This window comes from Cyprinodon variegatus, unplaced genomic scaffold, assembly GCF_000732505.1.
Source record: "Cyprinodon variegatus isolate N-32 unplaced genomic scaffold, C_variegatus-1.0 Scaffold365, whole genome shotgun sequence".
Taxonomy (NCBI): Eukaryota; Metazoa; Chordata; class Actinopteri; order Cyprinodontiformes; family Cyprinodontidae; genus Cyprinodon; species Cyprinodon variegatus.
The window spans coordinates 565,294-577,926 of record NW_015150818.1 but is presented as its reverse complement, the minus strand read 5'-3'; the positions used below and the strand labels follow the sequence as shown (position 1 = coordinate 577,926).

The 12,633-nt window shown below is 37.6% G+C and overlaps 1 protein-coding gene across 1 annotated transcript in view; it reads left to right on the top strand.

The window, feature by feature from the left end:
• dok6 (docking protein 6) overlaps positions 1 to 12,633 on the top strand; it is a 37,802-nt gene that overhangs the window by 7,147 nt on the left and 18,022 nt on the right. Inside the window, exons 2-3 of the mRNA XM_015386352.1 lie at positions 6,162 to 6,276; positions 11,188 to 11,307. Coding sequence (XP_015241838.1) covers positions 6,198 to 6,276; positions 11,188 to 11,307 — 199 coding nt within the window. The 5' untranslated portion in view covers positions 6,162 to 6,197. The remainder of the gene's footprint in view (positions 1 to 6,161; positions 6,277 to 11,187; positions 11,308 to 12,633) is intronic.

The following is a 12,633-nucleotide window of genomic DNA, read 5'->3' as shown; positions in this document are numbered from 1 at the left end:
TCATTTTTTTTTAAATCTGGTTACCTTAAAATAATTTAATAATTAGTGCTTTTCCTACTTCCTGTAGCAGCTAGCCATGCTTCAGAGCTAGCACTAGAAGTTTTCCTCAGCAAAATTTCTAGAAAATTGGAGCTTTAGCATTTATATTTTTCCACTTTTATAACTTCACAGCATCTTTTTTTTTTGCTTATGAAGTAATAGTAATTTGCTGCTGCAAGAATGTTCTATTAATTTTCTAATTACTACTTTGTGTTATCATACTCTTATTTATTATCAGCAAATTATTAGATGATCATTTGTTACCCGAAGAAGGAAAATTATTTAATGTACAGTATCTTATGCATTTTTTGAAAATGCTGGAAATACAACGATGCCAGGAGATCCTGGGATTCAACCTTTTTCTTCCACACAGCTGACATTTAAATCCCAAGCCCCAAAACACCCAGTAGAACACTGCTGCGCAACATTAATCATTCTGGAGGTTATCCAAGAGACATAGTAACCCTGGACAGGTCAGTGGTCCATCACAGGGCCAACACAGTCACAGGAGACACATTCTGAAACTCACTTGCAAGGTTGGTTAAGAAGTGCCATTTCAACTGACATGCCCGTTTTAGGGCCTTGTGCAGAAGCTGGAAAACTGATGCAAGAACAGAGACGGCACAAAAGCGTGGACATTCTTGCTGTGATCTTAATCATGTTTTCAGAGGGATTGCAGGGTATTATTAGAATCTGAACCAGCTTTATTTGCCAGGTCTGTGCACAAATATGAGGAATTTGACTTTGGGTTGTACAATGCTCTCAATATGTTTACTTATATACAGTAATACAACAATAAGGCAACAAACAAAATCAGCCACAGGCTTCAGAATAGATAGCACACACACACACACACACACACACACCGACCCACACAGAGCAGGGATATTGGTCCACTCTAGCCTGATAAACCAGATTAAATGTGAGATTAAACGTGTTATTTAGTCTGACTCCAATGAATGAGACATCGTAAGATTGTTGATGAGAACAACCTGTTGTCTTTCAAACCATGTCTGTGCCTATTGGCCAACGCTCTGACCAATGAGCGCAACTGACTTTGACGTAGTAAGCGTGACAGAAAGCTGGTGGGGGAGTGTAAGCAAACAGCCTCTCGGTGAAATGGCGAATACGTCCTTCTCAAAAATGAATAAGCGTAGAGCCTCTTCCTGCTCACGTTTCAATGAAAACCCCAAATCTAATCCTTCCAAAACTGATTCCAAAGCTGGGTCAAAAATTACCTTCATAGCCAGCAGTCCTTCAAACACAACTATGCCGAGAGAGGGCTGCTGCAGATGTCCTGCGGATAGCCCCGGCTGCCGTTAGCCTCGGACGTCCGCTGGTTGCCGCGGTCCTCCCAACTTTGGAAATTGTTTTTTTTTTAAACACATTAAATCGGTAAATGGACTATATATTAATGATTTAAAGTATAATATTCTCACCTCAAATGATCTTAAAACATCCTGTTATTGAACAACAGCAACAGAAAAGAGAACTTTCAATGGAGCGCTCCATTGAAAGCTGCTGCCGCAGTGCGTGCTACTGTTTATTAGTTGTTGCCATCTTCCTTATTGTGCCTTCTCTGGCTTCGAGCAGCTTTGTCGTCACACCCCCCCACCCCGCTTTGCATCCAAAAATTGAAAGAACATCTCTGCGCTAAGATTGGCCCGCCAGTTCTAGGGCCTGGGGCATTGATCGAGGCTAGACCAAACTCGCAGGCAAAAAGGATTTTGCCCCAGTTGTCTCAGGTTTGAAGCCCCTTTTTTCGAAACTTCATGTTGAGTCGCGGGAGCCTACGCAAAGCAGTGCGGCGCGGGACAAATATTGAAAGCTCATTGCGGGTGCAGGCGGGATTGAGAGCGCACAGTGCGGGTGTGGGCAGCAGTCCGGCAAACTAAAAATGTGCTTTAAAACATAAAATAAAATATAAAATAAAGTCATAAATTATCAGTCTATGTCTATTATATATGTATACATCACAATATGCTGGATATTGCAGCTCGTGCCACCTAACGCGAGTCATGCAACATGCGGTGGAGAATCGGCCAGTAATGTGCTCAGCTAAGCACAGCATGTTTAATTCAACAAACTAAAGACACAAATTGCCTTGAGCAGTAGGCGAACGTCGGAGTCATGCGGGAATTGGGGGCGGGAGTGGGACTGAAAATCATAATTCTTTGTGGGAGCGGGACTGAACACTGCGGGAGCGGGCGGGCACGGGACTGGAAAATCTGTCCCACGCAGTCCTCTACTTCATGTTTCAACTCTTTCCAAAGGTGTTCAATAGGTTTAAAGTCAGGGCTTATAGAAGGCCACTTCAGAATAGCATAACAAAGCCTCCTCCGTGTTTCACAGTAGAGACAGTGATCTGTTTTTGATACACCTAATTTTTCCATCTGTGAACATAGAGGTAATAATACCTAATAATCTTGGACAAAAGTTCCATTCTTATCTAATCCATCCATTGGATGTTCTCCCAGCATTATGGTTACTCAACATTTAGTTTCAGTCTGGCTTTTTCAGGATCTTTTTTTTAACAATTGTGTCCTCAATGGTTGTCTACAAATAGGTCGATTTTGGCTCAAATAGCAACGGGTGGTGCGATCTTACTTGAGGTGCTTTTCCATTAGCCATCAAATTGTGCAAATTTATTATGCAAATAAATTACCGGTATCTAAATTGAAACACTGCAAAAAAAAAAAAAAAAACTGCTAATTTCTGATAAAAAGTATTTTTTTTTCCAGCTTAAAGTGAAATTGTTATTTTTCACAAATTTGCAATAGAAGCACTTTTTTTTTGCATCTCCTGTGTCACGCGATCTGCAGCCAGACCTTAGTGCTTCGTAAAAACCTGGAGTAGTAGGGGGATTATGGTGCCCAGTAGAGCTGTGTTGCTGAAATACGGATATATATCATGTGTTTACATCTGCTGCTGCCATGTTTTTACTGAATTATGGCATGAGAAAACTTATTCAAATGCAATTTTAATTGTTATTTAAGGAAAATACTTCAATTTGGTATTTATGGTTTAACAGAAAATAAACATAGTTTTGCACATATTTGAAATGGAAACACAGCTACTTATATTCCTTGAGCATTAAGTTCACCTTTAATCTCTTTATTTTTCTGGGCTCTTTCGTTACCATTAAGATTATCCATCTCTTTGATTTGTCATTAACTTTCCTCCTGCAGCCACATCCAGGAAGGTTTGCCACAGTCCTATTGATATTAAATTTCTGTATATTTGCAACTCTAGTCACAGGAATATCAAGCTGTTGGAGATGGTCTTATAGCCTTTACCTTTAAGATGCATGTCTAGGATTTTCTTTCTAATCTCCTGAAACAACTCTTTCCTTCATTTCCTCTGGTTCATGTTGAATGTAGTACATAACATGTCACCAAACAGCACAGTGACCACCTGTAGCCACATATATAGATCGAGTAACTGAATACATGTTTTTTTTACACCTGTGATATTAATTATTTCTTACACTTTGATTTAACCTCTCTGGTCACATTATTTTCCATCTTTTCTAGCTTTACCATCATTTTTGTCCAGGACGTTTTCATTAGTTTATTTTTTTTCTAATCATTCTGAAGAAGCATGGTTGAAAAGCAATGTCAGCTTTTTCTAAGTTTTTATATGTCAGGGCTGTTGAATTAATAGATAAAATAGATCAGTTAAAATTTTTGGAGAATCAAGATATTTTTTCCACCAATGCATTTATTATGCTTCCACAGCTCCAGTTCACATCAAGTTATCACTTTTTGCTCTTAAAGGTGTATTTAAAACAAATAAATTAGCTAACTGTGTAACACCATGAACTGCAAACATTTGGTTACTTATATTTTCATTGCTTGTTATGAAGAAAGGTTTTAAAAGCATTTTCACAGCTTGAAATGCATTGTCCTTTAAATTAAGGTCACCTCTCAATGGGGATAATTGCAATGTCATTTTTATTATCAAACATAAGGGAAAAAAAAGATTGATTTATCGGAATTCGGAAGGAAAAATCAGACATTAGATTTTTAAGCCATATTGTTCAGCCCTAACACACACATTTACACAAATTATACACAAATTGGGCTGATTAAAACAATTGGGGATTGGTCTAATGAGCATAGTGCAAATAAAGAAGGGATATATATCAAATAAATAAGCTGTTTTCAGTAGACATGGGGAGAATAAAGGACAATTTGTCAGTGAATGGAGAACTTTGTAGCTGGAGTGCAGAGGCTGAGGCTGAGATGATTGTTGCAGATTTACTGAAGCCAAAGTCCAAAATTAAATATTCAAGGAACATAGGAACTTTTTGTCTTGGATGAAGACATGACATAATGGCGACGATCCAGCAAAGAAAAACTGCAGAGGAAGGGTATATATATACACTGAAGAGGAGACTAACGGGACAAAGATTTGAGTAATGATCTGAGTTGGAACAGGTGTTCAGAGAAAGAACAAATGGAAATAAAACCAATGGGAAGGAAGATGGCACTAGGGGGCAATGGAGAGTAACTGGGAAATATAACCTAAAGATAAACAAGGAATGACAAAAATAAAACTAGAACAAAGGCCAAGGGCTGCTGAATAGGAAAAAAAACACCAAACAGGAACAGTAATACTAAGAAGTAATTCAAAAAAGATAAGTCCTAACAGTAAAAACAGAATGACATAAATCCAAGCCTAATTGAAAACCATAAGTGAAAACTAAACAGAACCAAAAATCCCAAATTCGCGGATCATAACAGAATTACTGGGTTGTTGCCCAGGAGTTGTTCATGACTCGTAAGTGATTATTTTATACTTTTAATTTAAATCATCAACCGTATAATCAAAAAAGAAGCTATTATTGTAAAGAAAAATAGACCTTATAGCTCTTGTAGGAAATTTGTTACAGCCAATATTCAAATCTAATAGTCTGAAGAATTTTTTTCTGCTTAGGTGAGAAAAAGTATTAGCCACTTGGTTACAGTGATAAGAAGTATGCTGACCGGAGCAGTCACACAAACAAAAACAAAAAAAACAATGTGACAGCTGTCAAGAACAATTCATGTAGTCTACAAAATAGATGAAATAATGATTGAGGACTCAGCTGTTAATCCTTGAACTTTGCTTTAAAAGCAAAGCAACTTAAACTTGTACGGAGCCAAATTTGGTGGGGTGCCAAATTATTGCAAATTTGTGAATTTGTTCATAAACGAATAAAGACTTTTTTGAACTGGTGAAAATCCACAAAAAAATTCACATAAATCGACCAAATATCACATTTCCGAAATTCATTGCAGCTGTTCTACCATCATAAACCCCCCAAAAATAGTTCCAGTTCATCTTTAAAACCTTAGAACATACATTTAGTTTGAACTGTACATACTGAGTCCTCATGGTTAGGTTAGAGCGCACAGAGGTAAAGCTTGAGTACAAATAAAAACCCCAGCTGGACCTAAATGTTGAGCTCAAGGTCTCTTACTGTAGAAAGACCCCATCAAACAAAGAAATCTGTAGTCCAAATATGGTGTGTGTGCAATAGTGTTTTTAACCTTTAACAGTCAGGCTTTACTGTATGGGCAATGAGCCCAGCTAATTCATTTGTAACAGTTTGGCAAGGTGCCTATAGTTAGCACACAATAGACTACATTAATGTAATGGGCCTTATCTGCTGGAGAGGGTGAATAGCAGGAAACCTGCTGAATAAAATGGCCCGTGAATGCTGGTGATATTCAGTAAAATGTTATCTTCTCTTTTTTCATTCACTATAAGCCACCTGGTAAAGTGATTTAGATTCATATGATTGCTTTCCTCTGGATTAACTGGAAGAGTATTTTCAAGGAGAATCACAACAATGCCTGTGTGGCAAGCCTCAACTTCTACAACTGCCCAAAAGGCAGAAAACAGTGGAGCAGCGAGCTGGCTTGTATCATTTCTTCCTGTTTAAATTAGCTTTTTTTTTTTAACTTTCCTGTCATTTGTTCTTTAATATCACCTCCTCTTTTTAGTTTAGACCTCTACTGAACATTATCATCAGTAGGTACTGCTGCATCTTCAGCAAAGATGTCAATTAAGCTGTTCTGTTATTGCTGCAGTGTTCATTGAAGTGTTGCTGCTTCTCTCTTCCTTTACTTTTTTAGATCACTGAGCTCCATAACATCAAGAATATCACGCGGATGCCAAGGGAGACAAAAAAGCATGCTGTCGCGATCATCTTCTGCGATGACACCTCCAAGACATTTGCCTGTGAATCAGGTGAGTTGTTTTTTTCTGAATAAAACAATCTAATTTGTGTCTTTTAACCACAGCATGAAGACGTACTCTGCTTAATTTGGTTTAAAGCAAAAAAAAAAAAATACATTTGGAAAAATAATTGAGAATGTTGGGTCAGAATAGAAAGAGAGATGGAGGCTTTAGAGAATCAGTGTTTAGTGAAGTGATGATCATTTGTCACTGTATTAAGAGGTAGGCGTATGGGCTCTGAAATATCGATTTTCATTGTGCAGGTATGAAAACCAATATCGGGGAGAATTTGTGCTGCTTTTCAACCAAATTATGCACTGTAACAACACAGATTGCTTCTTGTAGGTGGGTGGATAGCCGAAGAAGAGCCAGACCTAAACATGCAAGCTGAGATGCAGCTTACTTAAAGCCTTAAAGCCTAAAGTCAAAAAAAAAAAAAAGATTTTTTATCATGTTGCTTCTTACAAACATTGTGCGCTATGCTGGTGTGTTTCTGCTGAGCTTTTTTAGAAGCTGGATGCTTGAAGAGCAAAACCTTCTAATGAAAATATGATTCCCTTCATGCTCCCTAATGTGTGCTAAAGCCTCTTAGAACCATTTATAGACTCTTTGCAAACCTAAACATGCCATAAAACTGTAACCTGATTATAGAATGACAGCTGTGACATTTGTTTTGCAAAAGCAGATAAGCCTTTCATGTTTCAGTTTTAGCACCTAGTTTGTATTGCAGGGTTAACTTAGCCTATTTAGCATTATTATTGGTATGAACTTTACTGTTTATCCCATTCCTGCGCAGAACATCTTCACCTCCGGGTGTTTTATCACGTGATATCATCAGTAGTGTTTGGATTTGGCTCTGTTCCATTAAGGTGGAATCGAGCATCTGTTGTTTTTGAACATTTGCTTTTTTTCTTTTATAATTTGATGGACAGAAGATTAGTAAGTTCTCAGCTATGTCCAATGTAAAGGAATAAATGGATAAATTCAAACAATGAAACTTCCATATCTATTTTTCTTTCATGTTTTATGTTTTTTTTTGTCTGTAAAGGTTGTGCTTGTTTTAGATGTTTCTCTGATCCAGCACACATGAATCGAACAATTTTGTTTACTAGGAGGCTCCTGCAGAACCTGATGACAAATTTCAATTAAATCAGCAGCATTTGAGCAAAGGCAGATCTAAAACAAACAAGACACTGGCCCCTGAGGACTTGCGCACTTCTGTTCTAAAGGAGACATGTCTTCTGCTGCATTGACTCTCTTTAGACATAAAGCTTCTCAACCAAATTGGAAAAGGATATTTCTCTAAAACACTTTCCCAAAAAGAGCAAATAATATGAATGCACCAATTCAATATTGATATTGGAAAATTCTCCGATTACAGTGAAGATTGTTAAATATACATATAGTGTCTGTTTATCGTACATTTGTAGTTTTGCCAGTTGCATTGTTGCAAGATCTGAGTTTTTTCATTCTCACAAACAAATCCATCTTGAAAGACTCCCACTAATATATCCATCTCGTAGCAACCAGCAAGTCCGACCAATGACATGCAAGCAGTGTTTTTTTGGGCGGGACATGTAGGAATGGCGAGTCAGAACGGCCTTGCTGGGGCATTACAAGCATATGCTGGAGGACTCACCTGTTGATACCGCAATTGACTCCGTTTCAGCTAAAAAGGCGACAATTTCTCATTTAAAAAAGGAGAAAAGAGAAGCTCTTTGTGCATTTGTTGATGGGAAAGATATCTGTGCTTTTCTGCCAACAGGGTTTGGAAAAAGTTTGATTTATTAGTTTACTCCACTAGTTGTAAAAACACTCAAGAAGCTGCAGACGAATCCTATTGTGATCATCGTGTCGTTGTTGGTGGCTCTCATGGACGATTGAGTTGTCGAAGCTTTTAAGCTGGGTATTTCTGCTATAAAGCGGTGAAGTCCATTGGCTAAATGCATATTATGGAAGGCAGGTATTAGCTGGCATGTATTGTACTAAACGTCCCTCCTTTTCAAAGACAGACTGAAGGGCAGCCCTCCCAGATTAATAACGTAAAACTAAACAGAGTTCTGCACATATCAATCTGGCTACTGCTAAGGTTAGTTAGACACAGCAGTTGTAAAAACGGTGATGATTTCTAAAGTTCTATTTTTGTGAAAATCATGTCTTCATAAAATATTATTAACTCTAAAAAAAAAAAAAACGTCTTACACTGTTTGTGCTCCATCTTTTTAAACACAAATAAATTGATTAAATGCCCCATTAGCAATGTGGTGCAGAGCATTTTCTAAACCACAATCCATGCAAGGATGGTTAAGCTGCTAAAAGTGTGGTTTGTTTAGTTTAGTTTTTGTGTTTGTTCCTTTCCCTCCGCTGTTAGATATTATTGAAGAAAAGAAGTACAACCGCACAGCGTTAGGACTTCCCTTTATAGAACTCTAATTTGGCACATTGCCTTGCAATAACAGATGGTGTGCAAGTATGAAGATGGAAACTGTCAAGCGATGTGCTTTTTTTTTTGAAAGACATCTTTTAAATATGTATGAATAAAATCTAAAGTTCTTTTTTTTTTTTTTTTAGAAAATGGGTGTTTAGCAGTTCTCTTATAATGTCACTTTATAAAACAAAACTTTTGTTGCATCCTCCCAAGCAGCGTGCTGTCAATGAGCCACAGAATGAAGCGAGCAGGAAAAATAAAATAATCGTGCATTTTTGACAGCTCTGGGTGCAACTGTCAAATATGCACATAAAGAAAGATGAGAGTGTGACCTTGAGTTATGACTACCATTGAAAATGTCAGCTCCTTGAATTCCTGCGAGGAGTTGCCTCTGACAGATATGAATGCTCGGAGATATACATATTGTGTTTCTCTGTATAATGACTCCTGCTGTTGAAGTAGTAAGGAGTGATTTGATTCCTGCATAGCTCACACCACCTCTTCTCTGTTTGTACACTCTCATTAATACAAAACGTTGCAAATTTTCCTTCCTTCGCTCACCTTTCCTTTACACAGAGCTCCCCTCCTGCCGTATCTCCTGATGTGCTGCACATAGAGGAGCTTGAATGCAGCTCTGCTGATGAAGTGTTTGTTTTGCTGAATTTCCACTCAGTAGCCTTAAAAAGTGTGGGAGTTAAGAAACACTTAAAGGCCATAGCAAGGGGAATTAATGAAAGCACAAGGAAAGAGCTGAATTGCTGGAGCTGCTCTGTTCCTGCTTTCTTGTTTGCTTCGGATAGTAGCAGATCTTTCTTTAACCCTTCTGTTCAATCAGCATTTTTCCAACTGACCTGACTGTGGGGTTCTTACATAATGGCACTATTTTTATCAAATTCCCTTTGACTGATTTAACACCTCTTACACCTATTGCATAAGCCTTTGATGAGTAGTGGTTTAGAAAATGGAATCAGGGTAGTACTTTTAATTTGTGGGAGTGTTGGCCTAGTGGTTAGATCAGTGCGCTTGTGCTCTGAGGAGAGTGCAAGTATTCGGTTCGATCCCCACAGCCTGACCTCTGGGTCCTTGAGCAAGACCCTTAACCCCCGATTCCTCCCCTGGCATTCCACAGTGGCAGCCCACTGTCCCAAAGGGGATGATGCAGGAGTGAATTTTTCCATTGTGACATCAAAATGATCTAGAAATAAGTAAAAAATATATTAAATTAAGTGTATATACCCTTAATTTGAGTAGGTAAATGAGTATTTTTACTCTTAAAAAAAGATAATTAGATAATATGCCCTTGAAATAAGACAATGCAATTATGTTTTCTTATTTTAAGTGTAAATTGTCCTGTTGCATTGGCAAAATGTTTATTTTACCTCCTTAATCCTGATCCTGATAATGCACTTATTAAAAAATGACTTATCTAGATTTTGATTTTTTTCCAGTATATTATTCATATAGGACTCTTATTTTGCTCCAAATCATATTATTAGGGGGCCATTGCCGAAGGCATGGCCCACCTATTAGTATTGCATATTTTTAACCTATTTTACCCAATAATTATAATGTAAAAATATTTTGTATACACTATTCTGTTTCAATACCTTATAGGACTTTTTGTTTTAGTTACAGTCTGTTTTTTTTTTGTTTTTGTTTTTTTTCTTTACAAATCAAGGCACTGAATGTTTTACTTAGATTTTTTCTCTAAAACGTAAAATTTGAACAGTTTTCCCAATTCGTCTTTTCTCATTCTTCCAGCTGAGCTGTGTATTACTGCAGCTCCTCCAAAGTAACCGTGAGCCTCCTGGCTTCTGTTTTGATTACCAATGGGAATGCTTGACATATCAGTTTAGGTCAATAGCAGTATATTGGTATAGTTTCAGGTAATGGGCTGAGCTGAGCTCTGTGAGATGTCCAAAGCTGAGGATATTGTGTTGTATGAAAACTAGTGTCATGCCAGAAGACGTTTTGTTTGGGGACAACATCTTAAAATGAGCATAGGTTGCACTTTTTAACGTTTTAGTTGAAAAATCAAAAAAATGTTCCTCCTGCTTTACAACTGCAGGAGCTCTGGGTTTCTTTATTACAATAAAATACTTGTACAGACCTTTCTCTCAAAAAGGGAAAATATACATGTTGTTTGAACAGTTTGGTAAGATGGTGTGCATAGCTATCCTAGAATTCAACAGGGGTGAAATTATAATTATTTTTCCTCACTTAACAGGAAAAAACAATTCAAACACCAAACAGATTGGGATTTTTAAATGTTTTTCATGATTGTTTTTTATATTTTGCTGTATCATAGCCATGTTCTTGATATATAACCACAGGTGACTGAGAGCTGTAGGCATATTTTACTATGCATCTTCTTTAACCGGATTTATGTTTGTGTCAATGCATCCTGAGGGTAGAGGTTGTTAAAATCTTACCCCATTTGTTGTAATTTAGCCTGACATTGACTGCTATATACTGACCCTCAACTGTGTGTGTAGAGCTGGATGCTGAGGAATGGTGCAAGTTGCTGTGCATAGAGTGCTTGGGTACCCGCCTCAACGACATCAGCTTAGGAGAGCCGGACCTGTTAGCAGCAGGAGTGCAGAGGGAGCAGAACGGTGAGTGTCCAATTAGTCCCTGCTAACACACACACACAACACACACACACACCCACACCATCATTTGGGGTCAACTCCTTTCAATCAGCCTTCCTCTAAACACTTATCTGTTGAGTATTGGGCTTGTTTGTGTTAAAGCAGCCGAGACTTCAGAGGGTCATGGGAGTGGAACAGACCAGGTCCAATTAGGCTCTGCTAATAAGGGTCATTTTTGTCAATATTTGATTTCAAGTCCCTCTGTTTTAGTGTTTTTGTCATGTGAGCTCCCTATCCTTCAGCTTTGGCTTCGGAGGTTTGTTTTGATGTGTGATGTTAAAGGGAACCTGAGTATATGTGTGTGTGTGAAAGTACAGGTCATGGGCGCTGGCAGGGGCTCTGTTCCAGGCCTAATGAGAAGTGCTGTGCATTACTGGTCTCCCTCGTAATGAAGCTTGTCATAGAGATGGATTAGATTATGGCTCCTAAAGCCATACCAAGTAAATGTGCCTCTCCAAATATTCCACTCTCAGGAAATGGGAATAAAAAAAGAAGAGGAGGTGTTATCATAGAGACACTTTTTCACTGTGTATAATTTGCTAAGTTGTGGAGGAAATTGAAAAGGCAACAGTCCAAACGTTGCAGTTTAGAGTTTTAAAAGAGCGAGTAATTGAAAAAAAAAAAAAAAAGAAATGTGCTTTCATTTTGATCTATTTCATTTCCCTGTGGCTATGAAGTGAAGTTGAGCTCCTACTAGAGTTGGATTCTTTTATGCAAGATATCAAAATGCAAGGTTTTGACACAATCCCTCGTTGGTTTGCTCAAATAAAGCGTTCAGCTGTGTATGATAGAGGCCCACTGAAGCAGCACATTTCTACTGCAACTTTGAGGGAATCATAATGCAAAATGTTTTGGCCTGCGGTCTAAACTTTTGAGGCTTTCTCAAACAGCAGGGGGAAGTGATTGGATCAGAGTTTGCTTTCACTAACCCTAAGGTCAGTGAAGGGTTAGGTTTGCAGAATAGATCATATCCGTAAATAGGATGCTAATTTTCCACATTCTATATGCCAAGAAAAAAACATTAAACAAATTAAATCTAGATCAATTCTAAGTCTGGAAAGGTTGGAATTAATTAATTAATTAATTATTTCATTCATTCCTTCCTACGAAATTGACTATGTGTGTATATATGTATATATACATATATATATTTTAGCATGAAAAAGAAGGAAGGAAAGAAAGAAAGAAGTCTGTCCATCCTTCTTTCATCTTTTTTCATGCGTATATATATATTTTTATATATATATATATATATATATATATATATAAATATATATATATATGTATATA